Source organism: Podarcis melisellensis (assembly GCF_964234715.1).
Source record: "Podarcis melisellensis genome assembly, chromosome: 5".
Taxonomy (NCBI): Eukaryota; Metazoa; Chordata; class Lepidosauria; order Squamata; family Lacertidae; genus Podarcis; species Podarcis melisellensis.
Genome location: NC_138537.1, coordinates 9,141,399 through 9,158,956, shown reverse-complemented (window position 1 = coordinate 9,158,956; position 17,558 = coordinate 9,141,399). Strand labels below are relative to the sequence as shown.

The following is a 17,558-nucleotide window of genomic DNA, read 5'->3' as shown; positions in this document are numbered from 1 at the left end:
ATGTTTCTCTTCTTCAGACCCCAGCAGCTTTTCCCCACCATAGTGCTCAAAACAAAATCGAACGTGTGAGCATTTAACCCTGCAACAAATATATATATATATATATATATATATATATATATATATATATATATATATATATATATGCAGGTTTTGGTGTCCTCGGGTGTCTTCCCGTGTAAAAGTTGGGGTGTCTAGGCGACGTTTCGACGAGGTCTCACTCGTCATCTTCAGGCTGGTGCTTTCGGCTTCTTGTTACTGGAACAGAGCAGGATCTCAGTGTTTGAGTTCCTATAAATACTGTTGAGGGGGTGTGGTGTATAGCCTCCAATGTTCTGGGCAGAGAGGAAGTTCCCAGGCTAGTGTGCCTTTTCTTCTTTTGTTCCTTAATTACTTGAGGGATATCCTGAGTGATTTCTTGAGTGATATCCTGAGTACCACTTAGGTGGGTCATTAGGTGTGGATTAGTTGCTAAAGTCTTTGTGTCTTGACCTCTTGAACTTTGTGAAGAGTTTTTCTGAGAAGATGGCTGTACTGCACTTAGTTGTGCTCTGGCTTGGCTTCGTGTATAGGGGCGAGCTGTGGTTTTGTGGCTTGTGTCAGCCAGATCTGTGTAGGGATTGCAGGGGGGTGCAGCATCCGGAGGTGCCACCATGGTTTGGCTACTGGATGGTGTCTGTAATTTATCTGTGGAGAGGGTCTGGGTCTGGGTCTGGTGTGGTTGATTGGTGATGGCGTTCTGTGTGCCCAAAAAGAAACACCCCCCAAAAACCAAGACACAGAAGAAAACAATGGCATGGCCCTCCTTCCTTATATCAAGGGCACTACAGATAAAATTAGCAAAATCCTCCATAAACACAATATCAAAACAGCCTTTTGCACCAACCAAAAAATAGCCAATATCCTCAGAAACCCCAAGGATAAAATCCAGTTGGAAAACCAAGGGGTCTATGAAATACCCTGCAAAGTCTGCCCAGCCACGTACATTGGACAAACAAACAGACGAATAAATGCACGTATCGCAGAACACAAGAATGCCGTCAAAAAAGAAGAAAAAACTTCCTCTCTTTTCCAACACATGAAAGAAACAGGACACGAAATTAATTTTGCAGATTCCAAATTGCTCTTTAACATGGAACATCACCACAAGAGAATAATCATGGAAGCCATCGAGATAGAGAAACACCCTCACAACATGAACAAGCGTTCAAGAGGTCAAGACACAAAGACTTTAGCAACTAATCCACACCTAATGACCCACCTAAGTGGTACTCAGGATATCACTCAAGAAATCACTCAGGATATCCCTCAAGTAATTAAGGAACAAAAGAAGAAAAGGCACACTAGCCTGGGAACTTCCTCTCTGCCCAGAACATTGGAGGCTATACACCACACCCCCTCAACAGTATTTATAGGAACTCAAACACTGAGATCCTGCTCTGTTCCAGTAACAAGAAGCCGAAAGCACCAGCCTGAAGATGACGAGTGAGACCTCGTCGAAACGTCGCCTAGACACCCCAACTTTTACACGGGAAGACACCCGAGGACACCAAAACCTGCATTCCTGTACCCGTGAAAATCTACGAAAGCATATATATATATATATATATATATATATGGGATTATTTGGAGCAAGAAAAGCTATGGGCAGGGAAATAATTCCTCCACCCCTCACTCGCCTGCTTCTTGACTCTTAGGCAGTGGCGTAGCATTGTTTGCTGGTGCCCAGGGCACGCTAGGCAGGTCACAGAGGGTGAATAGAGCCTGCCTTGCCAGCCCAGTCCTTGCTGCCGCTGCCGCTGCCACCCCACTGGAGCCAAGCAGGGCCATGCTGCGCCACCTTCAGGCAAATCCCCCCAACGCCTGCAGAGAGGACTACCCTTTGCCTCCCTCTGCCCAAACCGGGTGTCCAATTGGATCCAAACATAGATAAAATCCTGCTCGTTGATGATCTCAGGAACCATCATGCAAAATTTGGTTATAATATCTTAAAGAAGTGTCCAAATGAATAGTGAAGAGACAAACTACTTTCCAGAATAAATAGTAGATCCTATTAAATATGGTGGCCCAGGAATTCCTTTCTGTGGTGATGTCATGATGACATCCAACCATCCTTTTTTTGGTACTGGGCTATGCAGTGGTGGAGCTTCATGCTCCGGCACTGGGGGCAGAGAGCAGGCGGGGGCATGGCTGGCGAACGTCCTGGGTGTGTGTCACACCACCCGCAGGGGTATGGTGCGTGTCCTGGGGGCATGACACCCAGCGCGTGGGGGGGCGTGATGGCACCCCACTGGGATCGTGGTGCTGTGGGAGATGCCCCCCCCCGTCCCCCTCTTCCTCCGCCAGTGGAGCTATGAGGCACAGAGGAAATGTACAATTGTAACCAGCGGAGCTGTGTCAAGACATTTTGCTGTCTGAGGCAAAGGACAAGATACCCCTACAAAAGCCAACCAGACCAGCAGTTGAATCTTACATTACCCTCCACCGTATCTAGAGGATTCAGACTTTTTAAGGAGGCACAGGGCAGGCCCCTACACATAGCTCTGTCCTCCAAAACCAATCCAGCAGCTGCCGCCTGAGGCAGCCACCTCCCTCTGTCTAATGGTAGGGCCGGCCTGTGGGCAATCTGCCAACCACAATGGAAATGGAAGCAGTGCAAGCTACTAAAAATGTGGTCAATACATTAAAACCTCTCAGGCATTGCTCACTATATAGAGACTCTTAGCAGAATTTCACACAAAGCCGAACCACACACTCCTGTTACATCAGGATGCCAGTATTTAAAAAATCAAATCCAAGAGATAGTGATGTATCCATACAGTTGTCAACATACATATATATAAAATCACAATCTTATGGCAGAACTGCACCTTATTCGTGACACAGAGCTGTCACTGAAAAGAGTATCCTATGTTGAATTTTCTGTCCTATCTCAGCTGCTTTCAGATGAGTGCTTATTATGGTATGGGTGCTTCTCACGCATGGAAGTTTCTTCTAGCATCCACATGACATTGTTTATATCAACATGCCAGCCCATGTTATTTCCTGGTTTAATCCAATTTACCCTTTCTGGGGGAAATCCAATACAGTACAATACAGCCCTGCTGCCATTGACCTGTCTGTGACATCTCAACGACTCTTTTCCAAATTAAGCCCCTGCCATAAAGCCCCCTTACTCATCTGGGCTCAAACTGAGTTTTCCTGCCATTGCCAGAGGCAGCCAATGATGTTTGGGGAAACTTTTAATCATTTTTTTTAGCTTCCAAATGTGGATTTAAATATGATATTATGAATGGTTGTTTCTGTTGCACCTATTTGTTCACTGTTCTTCTGAGATGCTTTGAGCATAATTTGGAAAAGTACATCAAGAACTCAGGCCAGTGTAAGTTTCAATAGTGGGAGTGGTCGCTTCTCACAAATCAGTAGTCAATAGTCAATTACTACTGACTATTGATTTGTGAGTAGGGACCACTCCCACTATTGAAACTTACATTGGCCTGAGTTCTTGGTGTGCTCTTTTCTTGGTGTATTTAATAACAAGAACTCCAACTTATTTAATTTGGAAAAGTGGCATATGAAAAGCTGATAATAATGATGATGGAGGGAAGGGAAGACCAAAGTACTGTATTTTTTGCTCTATAGGACGCACCCGACCATATGACGCACCTTGTTTTAGAGGGGGAGAACAAGAAAAAAAAAATCATTGTGCCTTCAAGGTGCGTTCAGTCGCCTTCAGTGAAGGCAACCCGAAGCCTCCGGAGCGCAGCGGGCTTCAGGTGGCTACCTTGGAAGCCTGGAGAGCGAGAGGGGTCGCTGCGCACTGACCCCTCTCGCTCTCCAGGCTTCAGTGAATGCTACCCGGAGGCTTTGGGTTCCTTTCGACCTGCTCTTTGGGGCTGGCGGGGGGGAAGCGCTGCTTTCCCCCACTGCCAGCCTCAAAGATCCCTGAAGCCTTTGGAGCGCAGCACGAGTTCCTGGTGCAGTCCGCAGGCTTCGGGTTCCTTTTGCTGAAGCCGGGAAAGCAAGACTCTCCTGGCTTCAGCGAAAGGAGCCTGAAGCCTGAGGAGCGCAGAGGGAACTTGTGCTGCGCTCCAAAGGCTCCAGGCTTCGACGAAAGCAACGCGAAGCCTCCGGAGCGCTCCCTCTGCGCTTTGGAGGCTTCGCGTTGCTATCGCTGAAGCCAAGGAGCCTGCATTCACTCCATAGGACACACACACACATTTCCCCTTAATTTTTGGAGGGGATAAAGTGCGTCCTATAGAGTGAAAAATATGGTAATGATTTGTTTGTTTCATTTATTTCCCGCCTTTTCCTCCAAAGAGCTTGAGGTGGTGTACGTGGCTCTTCCCCATCTCATTTGATCACCACATCAACCCTGTGACGTAGGTTAGGCTAAGAGGCAGGGACTCACCTAAGGTCACCCAGTGAACTTCATGGCTGTGTCAAGATTTGAACCCTGGTCTCCCAGGTCCTAGTCCCACACTCTAACCGCTACACTATACCAGCTCTCAAAAGCTGGGATAGCTCAGTAGAGCATGAGACTTAAATTCAGGGTTGTGGGTTTGAGCCCCGAGACTTAAATTCAGGGTTGTGGGTTTGAGCTCCATGTGGGGTGAAAGATTCTTGCATGTCAGGGGGCTGGACTAGATGACCCTCGTGGTCCCTTCCAATTCTATGAGGCGATTCTACACATTTGCAAGGAATAACTCAACATGGAGATACATTTTTTCGGTGACAGCCTTGCGTCTTGCATGCATTAACACGCAGCTACACTTACAGGGCAAATTAAATTGCACAACACACCAATGCTCCAGAAATCATTTACGTAGCTCCAAATTATGTTATCAAATACATAAACACAGAAATTGCAAAGACGGCTCCCACATTCACCAGCAACAAACTCAGCCTCTTCTGAATTTTGATTTTATAAACACTATAGGCAAAGCTCATCAACAATACTTCTTCCTGAAATGAAGCTCATCTTCCTCAATTGCATTGCCAAATATATGGGGATATATTTATGCACAAATGCCATATTCAATCTGACATTTGTTCAATTACACAATTCTCCTCTCACAAAAGATATAGGCAGACTTCACCCCAATAGTTAGTTTTTTACTCGTTATAAACCAAGCTCCCCAAAGGAGAATCACATTACTTTTATTTCATTTATTTAGAATTATATTTAAACCCCACTTTTCCCCCAAGGAGCTCATGTTCAGGGGGCATACGTTTTTATCCTCACAACAGCCCTGTGAGGTGGGTTAGGCTGAGAGGTAGGGAATGGCCCAAGGCCACCCATTGAGCATCATGGGGATGTGAACCCTGGTCTCCCAGTTCCTAGGCCAGCACCCTAGGCTGTGTGGGTTTTGGGAAATACGCCAAAATGGGAGGTGCGAGAAGGTGTTCATTTGGGCTTGCCCTGGAGAAAGCGGTCAGCTAATTTGGACCCACAAGCCATCGAGGAGTCTGGCGGTCAGACTTACCTGGGGATGCTAGTCAAATACGTCACGACGTTCAGAAAATCTTCATCAGGGATCTCGCTGAAACCTGCGTACTCGGGGAAGGTGATGATGGGTGCACCATCTTTCCCTCTTCCTCCTGCAAGAGAGAGTGGACCTCAGTGGGCTAAATACAGATCACAGCGGTCAAATCTCCCCTGCCAACAGCGTTTCATCAAATTGGTGTCATTCACAAAATGAAAACAACATGCATCAACTTTTCCCACTAGCCAAGAACTCTTCTGATTATTATTTATGAATTGACCGCGGTGCCCTGGAAACTTGCTCCTGGGGTAAATTATCCTGCCTGAGGAACGTAAAGTCTACCGGTAAGTGCTTACAGGAAAGGAGATAAGGCTAGCATGGTAAGAAACCAACGAAGGCAAATGCAGTTAAGTGCACTACTAAGGTTCTGTTTCAGCTGGGAACAAGGATCATGACCCTACACACACCTCACCGCTGTCAACAGCCACATGACACCTGTACAAAATGAGTCCCCATAAAATCACCCCCCTCATACCTTACATGGAAACCCATTTAACTGAACCTTGACAGCCCATTCCTATTCTTCAGCAAAAGCCATTTTTGGAGGGGGGCAATTTGGAATAGAGGATTTTTTGGGGGGTGGGGTGGAGTATTAAGCCCCTGCTCCCACCTGCTCCTTCTCCACTCCAAAATGTCTCATTTCTAAAGCAATTTTTATAAGGGAGGGGAAGGTAACAACTTTCAGGTTTCTGTTGGTATAGAGGCATTTGTTGGCGCAGAATGCGAACCACACTGAATTTCTCCTGCATCCCTAGTGATCAGTTTCCTTATCAAGCTACAGTTACCAGGGTTTGCGGAGGGATGCCATGGCACTTAAGCTGGTATATAAATTCCATGCATCTACCTATAGAGATAAATTATATATGCAAATACAGGAAACCCCCGCCCCAATTCTGCCTGTATTTGAGCGCATTTAACAGCCAAAGATGTTCTGACTTCAAATCGCATCACACAGTACATTTGAACATGCTCCCCTTGTGAAGATTTCACACGTTTACACTGAGCGTATGCCCCGAGGAACCATGGCTGGCTGTAGTTTCTTAGCCTGTGCATATGCCTGCAGTTAAACACATGCATGCACAGACCCCACACTTGCACAATGGTTTGACACTACTTCTTGCAGGAGAGTGTTTTCACATGGGGAAGATTGTAATATGTGGAGCAGACTTCAATTACGTATGGCAGTGAAATGGCTTTGGTGCCAAAAAACCTTCAGAGGCAGGGGAATCAGTGACACCTTGTGGAGAAGACAGGAAATGTTCTGTTCCGGGGGGGGGGGGGGGAGAATGGGAAATGCAAAAGCTCAGGAATTGATCATACGTGTTATTCACACACACCTTGATAATTACAAAGCAGAGAGGTGCCGTTATTTAACACTAAAAAGGAATGTTCTAAACGCAAAATTGTACTCAAGAGCAGATCCCTTGAAATTAGTGGCACCAAGTTGGCCGTGACCACTATTTCCAATGGACTTGACATGGCTAATGCTGGACACAGCCCAATAAATTTAACATTATAATACCCTAAATAAATGTGCACATTGACAGAAGCAAGAGCTACGCTCTGCCAAAATCCAGTAAAGGGTTTCTGTTCTACCAAAAATCAATTTCATCTTTGTTTTGCTGCCCTTACTCTCAGGTAACTGTTCAGTTTAGAAAGAGCCACGCAAATATATACTTGATTCTTCCATTTCAAAATATTTTTAAAAAATATTGTATTACTTTCACTGTTTAGTTGTTTGTTGCCACGGGCCCCTCAGGGTGAGAGAAATAACAACAACAACAACAACAACAACAACAACAACAACAACAACAGTTATTGTTGCTGCTCTACTTAACTTAAAGCATTCTTACTGTTACAAACACATGCATATTAATCTCTTGATTAACACACAGGGAAAATTTCTGTAGAAGCTGAGCTTCTGAGTTACCTAGGGCCCTTGTTGTCATGGCTGGGGGCCAAGGAGTGGTGGGAGGCACCTGGTGGGGAACTCCCCAGGGAAGAAGGCTCAGAGCCCAGCAAGTGATGGAGAGAAGAGGGAGAAGACTGGGAGGAGAAGGTGTCAGAATCTGAAGATGTACCAGGACTTAGTGAGCAGGAGAGAGGCTGTGGCAGAGAGCAATTCAGACTCCAAGGCTGGAGGGGAAGACGGCCAAGAGGCAGAGATGGGTCACAGCAGGTTTTCTCGGGAAAAGCTCCAGGGCAAAAAATAACCCCCAAACATGCTTGAACACGGAGATTTAAACCACAGACCTGTGCCTGGAAACAGTGGGACAAATGGTAATTGTGGATAAGCCCTTACATGGTCACAGACACACACACACATACACACACATATATATGGACGCGTGTGGCGCTGTGGTCTAAACTGCTGAGCCTCTTGGGCTTGCCAATCAGAAGGTCAACGGTTCGAATCCCTGCGACAGGGTGAGCTCCCATTGCTCTGTCCCAGCTCCTGCCAACTTAGCAGTTCGAAAGCACGCCAGTGCAAGTAGATGAATAGGTACCACTGTGGCGGGAAGGTAAACAGCGCTTCCGTGCGCTCTGGCTTCCGTCACAGTGTCCCATTGCGCCAGAAGCAGTTTAGTCATGCTGGCCACATGACCCGGAAAGCTGTCTGTAGACAAACGCTGGCTCCCTCTTCCTGAAAGCGAGGTGAGCGTTGCAACCCCATAGTCACCTTTGACTGAACTTAACCATAGAATCATAGAATCATAGAGTTGGAAGAGACCATCCAGGTCTGAAGTTCATCAATATGGTCTGACGCTCAACATCAAAAAAACAAAGATCATGGCCACTAGGCCCATCACCTCCTGGCAAATAGAAGGGGACGAAATGGAGGCAGTAAGAGATTTTACTTTCTTGGGCTCCATGATCACTGCAGATGGTGACAGCAGCCACGAAATTAAAAGATGCCTGCTTCTTGGGAGAAAAGCAATAACAAACCTAGACAGCATCTTAAAAAGTAGAGACATCACCTTGCCAACAAAGGTCCGTTGGAAAAGAATATGTAAGGAAAACAATAAAAATTCATTTGAAAAAACAACAACAACAAAGGTCCGTATAGTTAAAGCTATGGTTTTCCCAGTAGTGATGTATGGAAGTGAGAGCTGGACCATAATGAAGGCTGATTGCCAAAGAATTGATGCTTTTGAATTATGGTGCTGGAGGAGACTCTTGAGAGTCCCATGGACTGCAAGAAGATCAAACCTGCAAGAAGATCAAACCCATTCTTAAGGAAATCAGCCCTGAGTGTTCACTGAAAGGTCAGACCGTGAAGCTGAGACTCAAATACTTTGGCCACCTCATGAGAAGAGAAGACTCCCTGGAAAAGACCTTGATGTTGGGAAAGATGGAGGGCACAAGGAGAAGCGGACGAGATGGTTGGACAGTGTTCTCGAAGCTACCAGCATGAGTTTGACCAAACTGCGGGAGGCAGTGGAAGACAGGATTGCCTGGCGTGCTCTGGTCCATGGGGTCACGAAGAGTCGGTCACGACTAAACGACTAAACAACAACAACCATCCAGGGATCCTTCACCTCTTTACATGGGTCACCAATGCAGGCAAAGCCTGAGTCTTTGCGATGCCACAAGACTCTTTTGGCCGCTCCACAGTGGCATTACCTCAGCTCAGACTTCGGAATTTATCGTTGGCATGTTGGCCAAAACAGTTTAGCCATCACCTAGGCTGAACTGGCATTCACACCCAGGACCAAGGCCCGGAGCTAAATTGACACATTTAGCAAAGCAGCTTCTCAGTTCGCTTTCTGCATCTAGCCAGTTAACAAAAGATGTCCATCAACGACAGCTGATGGAGGAAGCAGATCACGCAGCTGTCAAACCTCAATCTTCTCTCATTTGTCTCTCTCTGCCTGTCTTAGGGGGAAATGAATTAAAACGAGCTTTGCTGCAGTGCTTATTGTGCTCAGATTATGCAAATTCCTGCAGATTTCTCAACGGTCAGAAACCTGCAGTCATCTACATCTTTTGTTTTCTAGATTCCTAAAGGCATAATGCACTTTAAAAAAACAAGAACGGATTTGATTTCCTTTGCTAAAATATCAACAGTAGATTACTTATAGTAGTGATTCCCATGTATTTTACTAAAAAGGACATTCCAGGGGGGTTATGGCTATGGGGGGGAATCTATAAAAGGTACAGATCCCTTTCTCCAGGGCTGCGGATCAGGATAATTAATCTCCCTTACCAGAGCTCACAGGCCAAAACTAACAGGTAACCTGTTTTTGTCTCCATAGTTTGAAACCATGTGCCCCAGTGCAGCACTTCTATAGCTCTGCAGTCGGTGCTTTGCAAGCCCAAACAATCTGCTGATCACCAGGGCTTGCAAAGTGCTATCCACAGTGCTATGTGTTGTGACGTGGGGTTTGTGATTTCAGCTCTCTTGACATAATATGCTGGAGACAGTTCTCTAGTAACACTTCTTTATTCAAGCAAACAAGACTGAGACTGAAGAGGGGAGAGCTACATTTATAGGGACAGGGAACTAACTAGAAAGGATACATTTTGGAGGGAACAATATCAGGCAATCACAGTCCTGCCTTTTGGAGGAAACCAATAAGACAGAGGATCCAAATACAGCAGCTTAAATGAACCAATAGTAGCTGTACCCTCTGGAACCAAAAGGCAGTTACTTTACCCTAATGCAAATACAGACAATAATAATACAGATATAAAATCCTTTGACTCAATACACAACACTATGCAAGTACCAAAAACCAGCTGTTTGTCCATGCTTGCAAAATACTGTGCAAGGGACATTGAAGGTGCTGCCAATCAGCTGATTGCTGGTGCCTGCAAACTCCAATTTGGCAAGTATATTATGTCAGGGGAAGGGGAAGCTGACATCACGCGCATGTGCGGAAGCGGTGAAATGTGACCCGCGCACGCACAGATGCGCCGTCGCATCTTGTGTTCCGTTCGGGATGCGAACGGGGCTCCGTTCGCATCCCAAGGTACCACTGTACACCTTTAGGAACCAGGCAAAAATGTTCCTCTTTAACCAGGCGTTTAGCTGATTGACATCCAAGGCCCTTTTAAAATGTGTTGAGGAGTGGGGCGATTATTGAGTTGTTCTTGTTTTTATTTTTATTGTGTATTTTGTGTTTTCATATTGTCACCACCCTGAGACCTGCAGGTATAGGGTGGTATACAAATGTTGATACGATATGATAATCTTTATTGTCGTTGTCACATACAGAACAACGAAATTGAAAATCTACATCAGACATTCAGAAACCAACAAGCCTGCTATCCCAGCTATCCCAGCCTGGTTTGTTGTTGTTTAGTCGTTTAGTCGTGTCCGACTCTTCGTGACCCCATGGACCAGGGCACGCCAGGCACTCCTGTCTTCCCCAGCCTGGTTGGCCCCCTAAAAACTCTGATACCCCATAATTAAATACAGTATACTCCCATAGAGACCACCTTACACTGCGTTTAAAACCAAGATCACATTTGAATAGAAACTGTTTCTCAGGGGGCTAGTCCTAGTCTTTATAACCCTGGACCTTCTTCCAGAAGGCAGAAGCTGAAAGAGATCATTTCCGGGGTGCACACTTTCCTGCGCTATCTCTGCAGCTTTCTTATGACACCTGGAAACATAGATTTGATCCAAGGTGGGAGAGTGCACCCAATTATTCTCTCTGCAGTCTTTACAACCCTGGACAACATTGTTTTTTCCCTGACCATGCTGCTCCCAAACCACACATACAGACCATAAGTTAATACGCTCTCAACAGTACAATGGTAAAATGCCATCAACAGGTCCTTTGAGAGATTATAGTAATAATAATAATAATAATAATAATAATAATAATAATAATAATAATAATAATAATATGGTACTTATTTTATGTTGCTCCAAAGGAACAGACTCTTTCCAGTAATAGAAAAGTATGAAATATTCCAAACAGAAGAGGAAGCTAAAATACGGGCTCTCTCCCCTTCATTGGAGGTTTTCAAACAGAGATTGGATGGCCATTCACCCGGGATTCTTTAACTGTGATTCCTGCATTGCAGGGAGCTGGACTGGGTGACCAACTCTACAGTGCTATTGCTCTATGAGTCATGATGGCTAAATCCTAAGTCCAGGATTAGTGGCAGCATGCCTCTCAATGCCAGATGCTGGGAATGGCTATTGCGCTAGTGCCCTGTTTGTGGACTTCCCAGAGGCATCCAGCTAACCACTATGGGGAAGAGGATGCTGGACTAGACAGGCTTTTGATACAAACTGGCAGGGATATTCCAGTGTGCTTACACCTTGGATCAACACTGCTTGTGTGTGTGTCGGCTTACTTCGCACTTGCCCGGTCTGCAAGCAGATATTGCTGACACGGTCCCAAGTCTCTGGGATTCTTTTCTCACAAGGAAGCTGAGCCCCTGGAACTGACTGATTCTCAAGTGAGGGAAGAGTATCCCATCAAGAACAGCACATCAGAACAGAAGAAAGGACATGCATCTTGGTCCCTTCCTTTCTGATCCCATCACTGCTTCCTGCACTTTCAGTTTTGGGCTAAAATGTGGAAATCCTTTGCATAAACATGGTTTTTAGGCTTTTGAGCTCTGGGCATTCCAGTTCTGGGTTTTAGCAGATAGAGTGAGCTCTAGATCCATTCATCCCGGCTATATATATATATATATATATATATGCAGGTTTTGGTGTCCTCGGGTGTCTTCCCGTGTAAAAGTTGGGGTGTCTAGGCGACGTTTCGACGAGGTCTCACTCGTCATCTTCAGGCTGGTGCTTTCGGCTTCTTGTTACTGGAACAGAGCAGGATCTCAGTGTTTGAGTTCCTATAAATACTGTTGAGGGGGTGTGGTGTATAGCCTCCAATGTTCTGGGCAGAGAGGAAGTTCCCAGGCTAGTGTGCCTTTTCTTCTTTTGTTCCTTAATTACTTGAGGGATATCTTGAGTGATTTCTTGAGTGATATCCTGAGTACCACTTAGGTGGGTCATTAGGTGTGGATTAGTTGCTAAAGTCTTTGTGTCTTGACCTCTTGAACTTTGTGAAGAGTTTTTCTGAGAAGATGGCTGTACTGCACTTAGTTGTGCTCTGGCTTGGCTTCGTGTATAGGGGCGAGCTGTGGTTTTGTGGCCTGTGTCAGCCAGATCTGTGTAGGGATTGCAGGGGGGTGCAGCATCCGGAGGTGCCACCATGGTTTGGCTACTGGATGGTGTCTGTAATTTATCTGTGGAGAGGGTCTGGGTTTGGGTCTGGTGTGGTTGATTGGTGATGGCGTTCTGTGTGCCTCTGGGTCTGGTGTCAGTTTTTGTGGGGAGGGCTAATTTCCAGATGTCTGGCAAGCGGGATGTGTCGTCACGCTTGTTCATGTTGTGAGGGTGTTTCTCTATCTCGATGGCTTCCATGATTATTCTCTTGTGGTGATGTTCCATGTTAAAGAGCAATTTGGAATCTGCAAAATTAATTTCGTGTCCTGTTTCTTTCATGTGTTGGAAAAGAGAGGAAGTTTTTTCTTCTTTTTTGACGGCATTCTTGTGTTCTGCGATACGTGCATTTATTCGTCTGTTTGTTTGTCCAATGTACGTGGCTGGGCAGACTTTGCAGGGTATTTCATAGACCCCTTGGTTTTCCAACTGGATTTTATCCTTGGGGTTTCTGAGGATATTGGCTATTTTTTGGTTGGTGCAAAAGGCTGTTTTGATATTGTGTTTATGGAGGATTTTGCTAATTTTATCTGTAGTGCCCTTGATATAAGGAAGGAGGGCCATGCCATTGTTTTCTTCTGTGTCTTGGTTTTTGGGGGGTGTTTCTTTTTGGATTAGCTTCGTAACCCTGTTTTGCTGGTATCCATTGGCAATTAACACATTTGAGAGATTCTGTAACTCAGTTGTCAAGTGGTCTTTGTCAGCCAGGCGTTTGGTTCTGGAGATGAGAGTCTTGGCTACGGAGTTTATTTGTGCAGGGTGGTGGTGTGATTGTGCATGTAAGTAGCGGTTGGTGTGTGTTTTTTTCCGGTAGATAGTGTGTCCTAGGGAGCCATCAGGTTTTTTGTAGATTAGGACGTCAAGGAAGGGAAGTTGGTTGTTGGCTTCTATTTCCATAGTGAATTGTATTTTGGGGTGTAGGCTGTTGAGATGTGTGAGGAAGCTATCCAGTTTTTCCTTCCCGTGTGGCCAAATTACAAAGGTGTCGTCAACATATCTGAGCCAAAGTTTGGGTTTGTGTTCTGACTTGTCTAAAGCATTGGTTTCAAAGTGTTCCATGTACAGGTTTGCGATGACCGGTGAGAGGGGTGATCCCATAGGTGCTCCTTCTATCTGTTTGTATCTTTGTCCATTGTGGATGAAGTACGTGTTGGTTAGGCAGTGGTTGGTCAGGTCCAAGATGTAATCGGGGGGATTGTATTTGTTTTGAATGGCTGTCAAGGCTTCATTAATGGGCACTTGTGTGAAGAGAAATATATATATGGCTTTCCCTTTTTCCGTTAAAGGGGAAAACAGGGCACTAAGCCGACTTCCAAGACAAAAGGAAAGAAAGCTAGCCAAGGAAATGAAAACCCCTCTAATATCGTTGGTGACAGTTTGTCTCAGAAGCTCCTGGTGTGCATAATGGGATCAGTCACATAGGTGCAGACTGCACACTGGACTCATTTGCACATAATTCCAGGCTGTTATTCCAAGATGTTGAAATGGGAAGAGGGTGGGTTGCCATTCCCTTTTTCTCCTGGCATAAAAACAATAAAATCTACCAAGGCTTTAGCAACAGCTTCACTCTAACTTCCAGCTATACATCTTTTTCACAGAGGCTTTATGTACATTAGAAACATACATACATACATTTAAATATTAATATAATAATACATTAATTCTGGGCACCGCAGTTTCTGAAGGATATGGACCAGCTGGGATGTAAGCAGAGGAGGGCGACCAAGATGCTCTTAAATTTTTTTATTTATAAAAATATAGAATTAGACAAGCTCACGGGGAAAATTCGGAACCGGCGAGACCAGAGATTTACCGAGGACTGGAATAAATTTACAGAGTATATTAAAAATATATGTGAAGCTCAATTAACATTTGTAGGTTTTCAAGAAGCTCTGTGATAATAATGGAAAGAAATATTGTTTTATAATAATTGTTAAGATTAATTTGGTTAAAAAAACAACAACAATACAGATGCAAGAAATGTGAACAATTGTGAAAACATGAAAATTTCCAGAAAGGCTGAAGGAAGTCTGAAAGTGGAAAGATTAGAATTGGATGTATAATTTAAATGGAATGTTTTTCTTTTATTGTTAAATTTGAAAAATTTTATAAATATTTTTTTTTAAAAAAAGCGACCAAGATGCTCAAGGGTCTGGAAACTGAGCCTTATGAGGAAAGGTTGAGGCACATTTACACCACACCCACTGCAACTCATCCTCAACTCTAATTCTTCTGTTAAACAGAAGAAGAAGCAGCAACTCACCTGCTCAGCTGAAACCTGAGTTCTTTTCCCCGTTCCAGAGCTCCCAGGCCCTTTCCCTAAATCTTAGGGTATGAGGCTCAAGAGACCTAGGACTTTGGTTGTAGGGACAGTTTTTCACATTTCTGTATTGTTGTTGTTACTATTATTATTATTATTATTATTATTATTATTATTATTATTATTATTCTGCCCTTCGTCTGTAGATCTCAGATACATAATAAAAACAATGACAAAACAAGCCATTAACCTCCCTCCCCCATCCACATTATTGCATCAGTTTATAATGTTTTAAAACAAGGGCCTCACAAAAATTCAACATTTTAGGGTCCTTTTCTTCTAGTATGCACATCTTAATGCAATTCTGCCGAATATACATATTTTTACAAGCAATTTCCCCTCTATAATGCACTGTTCTATTTTATTTTCACCAGCGTGGGTTTTTACACCTGTTTACCCCCAAACATATGCTGTTCTGCGTACATTTTTTTTGGTTGCGGAACTGCATTATGAAATTCAGAGGCACTTGAATATCAACGGATATCTGTGTTTTGGCTCATGTATCCCAGTCACCTATCACAAAACTGAATTTGCGTGGTGTTTCAGGAAGTAAAGAATTCGGTAGGTTTGCACTGAAATGCAAACCAAACCCAGTTTTGCCCTTGCCCCTACCTAGCAGCTGCAGCAGAGCTTCTCCTGGTTAGCTGTCAACCGGCAATTAAAGGGGTGTGTTCTACCAAGAGCTATAAAACAAATGAATCCCAACCCTTACCTGAAAGGATAGCAAACTGCCGGTGAAGCTGTTCTATGATATCCACAGCAACGAGAGGCCTGATCTCCTGTTGCATGATTTCATCTGCGCAAAAAACAGAGAGAGAGAGAGAGTGGGAGTGGTGGAAATGAGGGACACCTCCAGTCACTTAACTGGGAAGAAGCTCTCTTGCAGATCTCCACAGCAACGCAAAGAAAGATACCTTTTCGACTCGACCATAGGCTTTCATTTGGTCATATGACTCTTGACGGCACAGACACTTGTCAACAGAAGAGTCCCATCTCCAGGCTGATTGCTTTCAGCATTTGCCCTCTTGTGTTTTTCAGAAACGGGCTCTTCATAAACTGAGCCTTTGCCAGTGTAGCTGAGGGCGATGATCTTCATGGACTATATTAAGTCCAGGCGAGAGATAAAGCCCCCTTTCAGTCCTTTGAAACAGCACTGCCTATTTTTTGAGCAAAATACTGGTAAAGCAGGCCTGCCCCCCCATCTGAGTAACAAGCATTTCATTCTTCAAAAGTTACAGAGCGCACAATGTTCCCAACAAGTTCTTCTTTCCTCTCTGCTTTTGCCCCTGCAGCCAAGCTTCTGAAAATGTGGCACAGTCCTCGCCAATAGAAATGCCAACGGTTGACGGAGGGGAAAGCTCAACTTCTCCCCAAGGCTCCCCACTGATTAATCCAGGAGAAGGAGTGTACACCTGCCCTGCATGCTTAACTTGGGTTTATACCAATGTCCCATCTCCACCCCAAAATAAAATAAAATAAACTCATCAGCTTATGCTCTCAGTAATTGGCATTGGGGCTGTGCACACGCTACACCTTTACAGCCACTTGAAACACATTATTTCCCTCACAGAATTCTGGGGACTGTATTTTTGTTCAGGGTTGCTAGGTATTGCAGCTCTGCGCAGGGAAAACTACAGTGCCCAGAATTCTTTGAGGGTAAGGATGTGTTTTGAGTCTGCTTTAAAGATATAGTGAGTACACGACCCAGGAGGAAGTGGGAGGCATTGTGAATACACACGCACACATACATGGCATAAAGTACAAGAAATGACTTTAAGCTATATTTTTAAAATGGTAATGGCCTTAAAGGCCATTCCAGTTGCATGCCTGTTGCCTGAGAATCTGCCTGATGGAAAGAAAGTGTTATGTACTGAGTTGAATAGGATCCAAAAAGCAGCACTCTGATTGGTCCTAGAACAATAGGATTCAGATTGCAGCAGTCTGATTGGTCCTAGAATAGGATTCAGAATGCAGCAGTCTGATTGGTCCTAGAACAATAGGGTCCAGAATGCAGCAGCCTGATTGGTCCCAGAACAATGCAGCAGTATGATTGGTCCGCAGGAGCCACCCAATCCAGCTCCAGGTGGAAATGAATCCGCATCCTGATTGGCCTACAGGAGAATCCCAGAATTAGCCAATCACGTGCGACCCATTGTGTAAATAATGTATATAAAGCAGATATTTTGGGGAAACTTTCATTCCTCGCTACTATGAGCTGAATAAAGAGCATAAAATCCATACTCGACTCCGAGTATATGGAAGGAAGGAAGGAAGGAAGGAAGGAAGGAAGGAAGGAAGGAAGGAAGGAAGGAAGGAAGGAAGGAAGGGAAATTTTATTACTGACACTTAAGAGGCTTGCCGAAGGAATGGGAGTGGTTTTGCTTGGGTTCCCCCTCCCCACTCTCCTGTATGTATATTTTATATGAGGTTGCTTCTAAAAATAGACTAGTCCCTGGTATTGAAGGCTTTCCCCTCCTAACCAAAGGAATTTTGTAGGAAAAGGATAAAA

General features: G+C 44.6%; 1 protein-coding gene across 12 annotated transcripts in view; it reads right to left on the bottom strand.

Annotated features, from left to right (window-relative positions):
• The window catches only part of MCF2L2 (MCF.2 cell line derived transforming sequence-like 2), a 215,018-nt gene that overhangs the window by 157,419 nt on the left and 40,041 nt on the right, over positions 1–17,558 (bottom strand). For 11 of the 12 annotated variants that reach the window (XR_014168247.1, XM_081910760.1, XM_081910764.1 and 8 more), the window contains exons 2-3: positions 15,762–15,845; positions 5,487–5,601 (exon numbers count right to left, since the gene is read on the bottom strand). Coding sequence is in view for 11 of the 12 variants with exons in the window: in XM_081910760.1 (XP_081766886.1) it covers positions 5,487–5,601; positions 15,762–15,845 (199 nt within the window). In the remaining variant the exon portion in view is untranslated. Of the gene's footprint in view, positions 1–5,486; positions 5,602–15,761; positions 15,846–15,963; positions 16,113–17,558 lie in introns of those variants that run through there. The other variant, XM_081910769.1, reaches the window with a different exon arrangement.